The 3886-nt window shown below is 42.7% G+C and overlaps 1 protein-coding gene across 1 annotated transcript; it reads left to right on the plus strand.

The window, feature by feature from the left end:
• Positions 1 to 948: 948 nt before the first annotated feature.
• Positions 949 to 2025, plus strand: GPR68 (G protein-coupled receptor 68). The gene has a single exon (XM_009870386.1). It carries the CDS (start codon positions 949 to 951, stop codon positions 2023 to 2025), a length of 1077 nt encoding a protein of 358 aa, XP_009868688.1.
• The last annotated feature ends 1861 nt before the right edge of the window (positions 2026 to 3886 follow it).

A 3886-nucleotide genomic window follows, 5' to 3' on the forward strand; every position in this document is an offset into this window, starting at 1 on the left:
CAAGCAGTTGAGCTGGTAGGAATCTATCACATGAGGTGATAAAATGCTGAATGTGGTAATTCATTCAGTCTAGGGTTTAACCACTGCGAGCTGGCTCAAGGCTGAATGCTTGTCCCAGTTGAACTGAGCGCTAACCTGTTGTCAGCAGTGATTTCTGTGTCTTAAATAGTAATGGTATAGTGGTTTTGAGAGTCAATGGCAAATAAGGAATTTGTAATGGCATGACCTGTAGGACTGAGACCATGGGAATATGCTGTACCCATGTCCTTATGACAGATGTATTGTTTTCAGGATTATGTTTACAAGGAACTGTAGAAAAGATTGCTAAAAATTCCATTTTTTTCATCCTGATGGACTGAACTGCATATTCCATGGTATCTTATATCTAAAGGGAAACTTAAGAAAAGGAAACTAAAAGTCAACTATTCTGTGCACCCTGAATCTTCTAAAGAAGTTTGGGTGGACTCCTGGTTTGCCAGAGACATTTCTTCCATCACGGACAAATCAGATTACTGCTTTTGTGCCTCATCTGCAAAACAGAAACGATGTTTCTTTACCTTTTAGATACTCATAAAGCTAAACCAACAAATATTTGTGATTTGCTTTGTGATTCTTAAACACAAAATTTTTTGGTGCTTTTTTGGTAAATACTAAGACTTACTTACATGAATCGTGATTTCCCGGGCAGGCTTCATCTTCTGTCAAAGACTGTTAAGAAATTTAGGGCTAGAAAAAGGCAGTTTACTGAAAATCCTATCATATATTTAACAGTCGTATCCTTTCTGAAGATTTTAATGTGTTTTGCCTTCAGGTAATTAACATCCTGCATTAGGTCATCACTTCAGCCTAAACGTTTGTGGACGAAATAAGTGATATGTGAAACTGGATGGAATTAAATTTTACATCTATTCATTCGGGAGCCTGATGTCACACAGGGAGAGGTAGAAGATGGTGAATTTCACAGAGAACGCAACTGAAAAATGCACTATTAACCACAATATCCACCAGACTTTATCTCCTGTGGTATACATATTTGTATTTGTATTAGGCTTGCCAGCTAACTGCCTCTCACTGTACTATGGGTATTTACAAATCAAGGCTAAAAACGAATTGGGTATCTACCTTTGCAATTTGACCATAGCAGACCTGCTCTACATATTTTCTTTGCCTTTTTGGCTCCAGTATGTTTTACAGCATGATAACTGGACCTACAATGAGCTGCTGTGCAAGATTTGTGGCATCCTCTTGTACGAGAATATCTATATCAGTGTGGGCTTCCTCTGCTGCATCTCCGTTGACCGCTATCTCGCAGTCGTGCACCCTTTTCGCTTTCAACGGTTTCGGACAATGAAGGCTGCTGCCATCGTGAGCATTGTTATCTGGACCAAAGAAATAATGACGTGCTGCTTTGTCTTTACGCACGGGGAGATCAGTATGGATGCTGAGAGCCACGTGGTGTGCTTCGAACATTACCCCATCAAAGAATGGGAGCACAATGTCAATTACTACCGCTTCTCTGCTGGCTTCCTTTTCCCCTTCTTTCTTCTGGCCTTTTCTTACTGTGGGATTTTACGAGTTGTCCAGAAGAGTCATGGCACTCAAAAGAAGAAGAAAATGCAAATTAAACGACTAGTTTCAAGTACTGTTTTAATTTTTTTAGTTTGCTTTGGACCGTACCATATTCTACTTGTGGTTCGCAGCTTGTTGGAGAACAACTGCTCATTTGCTGAGAAAATATTTAATATTTACCATGTTTCTCTCTTGTTGACTACTTTTAACTGTGTTGCTGATCCAGTATTATACTGCTTTTCCAGTGAAAGCACTTACCAGAACTTTGCCAAGATGCGAGACTCTTGTTTGAAATGTTTCGGATGTCTGACGACTGAGAGGACGGAATCCTATCCGCTGAATGCTCCAGGAACTCCCAATAGGCCACTACAGGAGCACCAACCAGGGTTATTACAAACACCACATGATGATACTGCAATGAAGGACTTCTCCACAACTAATGCGGGTGGCTTGTAGCACTCACCAAAAAGGACATCAATCTAAAATCTGCAGTTACGGCCAGTTTGTGTACTCATCTGATTTATCTGTGTATTACAACAGTGTTACCTCCCACAGGGTCATTAGCGATGCAGTACAGCGAGGTCATTTGTGGAGGTGCTTGGACCTTGGCAATAGTGAGGAAAGCACACGCCAAGTCTGTTCAGTTACAATCATGTGTCCATTAGCACTGTGGTATCGCTCAAAACCTGTTATCTTGACAACTGCATTGACTGGAATAAGCAAGTACTCATAGTGTGTGCTTCCATTGAATTAATCTTTAACTGCTTTCTGTTTGCCCCTGTAGCATCTAGAGAAAATAATTTGCTACAAGTTGTCACTGACAGTTGAAGAAGTTGGAGACAGAACAAATTAAATGTCCCCATATGTAATTTTAAGTAGAAAAAAGGAAACCCCCCCCCATTTCTACAATATTTCTGTAACTCTCTGAAATAACTTTTCCTTCAGCCAGTTTTGAGGCCTGCAGAGACCATGCCAGAACCAGCCTCCTCAAATAACCAGTCCAATAATGTGAGATGTTCTGGGAGAACATGTGCCAGGCACTCGGCATCTGCTGAGACCTTCAGTCTGTCGATTGCCTGTTGAATCTCAGACTGCTGAACATCATCATAAGGCTCCTATTACTTTCAAAGGTATGAGAACTCTTGGCGCTGATGGGGATAAATCATAGAACGTTTGGGGTTAGAAGGGACCTCTAGAGATCATCTAGTCCAAGTCCCACACCAGAGAAGGATCCCCTAGGGCAGTCACACAGGAACGTGTCCAGGCGGGTTTTGAAAGTCTCCGGAGAAGGAGACTCCACAGCCTCTCTGGGCAGCCTGTGCCAGGGCTCTGTCGCCCTCGCAGGAAAGAAGTTTCTCATCATGTTGAGGTGGAACTTTCTATGTTCTGACTTAAACCTGTTATTCCTTGTTCTATTGCTGGGCACCACTGAAAAGAGATTATCCCCTTCCTCTTGACACCCACCCCTCAGATATTTACATATATTAATAAGGTCTCCTCTCCGCCGTCTGCTTTCAAGGCTAAACAGCCCCGGTTCTCTCTGTCTCTCTTCACAGGAGAGATGTTCAAGTCCCTTAATCATCCTTGTAGCTCTCTGTTGGACTCTGCACAGTAGGTCCCTGTCTCTCTTGAATTGGGGAGCCCAAAAGTGGACACAGTATTCCAGGTGTGGTCTGACCAGGGCAGAGTAGGGGTGGAGAAGAACCTCCCTACACCTGCTGGACACACTTTTCTTAATGCATCCCAGGATCCCACTGGCCCTCTTGGCCACAAGGGCACGGTGCTGTCCCATGGGCAACTTACTGTCCACTAGGACTCCAAGGTCTTTCTCCATGGGTCTGCTTTCTAGCAGGACACCCCCTAATCTATACTGGTGCCTGGTGTTATTCCTCCCCAGATGCAGGACTCTACACGCGTCCTTATTGAACTTCATGATGTTCCCCTTTGCCCAGCTCTCCAGCCTGTCCAGATAATTTGATCTGTTGACTTGGGAATGAACAGGAGGTTGGTGCTACATGAGGTTCTTTATATCCATGTGCTTCTCTGAGTTACTGTTTTAAAAGACAAATTTAGTTACACCTGAATTCTATTACACCTTGCTAAGGTTTTGATTGTGTCCTTTACAACTTGTGTCTTGTGCAGCATAGACTATGCAGGCAATTAAATAACAATGCATTTGTCAGGGAAGCTGTTAAATGGATTCCATTTCGTCCCACAGATACCATAGCTTAGAGCTTGGTCACTGGTCAGTAAATACAGTGTCAGAAATATGATGTATGAATGATCTGTGTTTCCTGGTTTAGACAGAACCAAAACA

Source organism: Apaloderma vittatum, unplaced genomic scaffold (assembly GCF_000703405.1).
Source record: "Apaloderma vittatum isolate BGI_N311 unplaced genomic scaffold, ASM70340v1 scaffold11655, whole genome shotgun sequence".
Lineage (NCBI taxonomy): Eukaryota > Metazoa > Chordata > Aves > Trogoniformes > Trogonidae > Apaloderma > Apaloderma vittatum.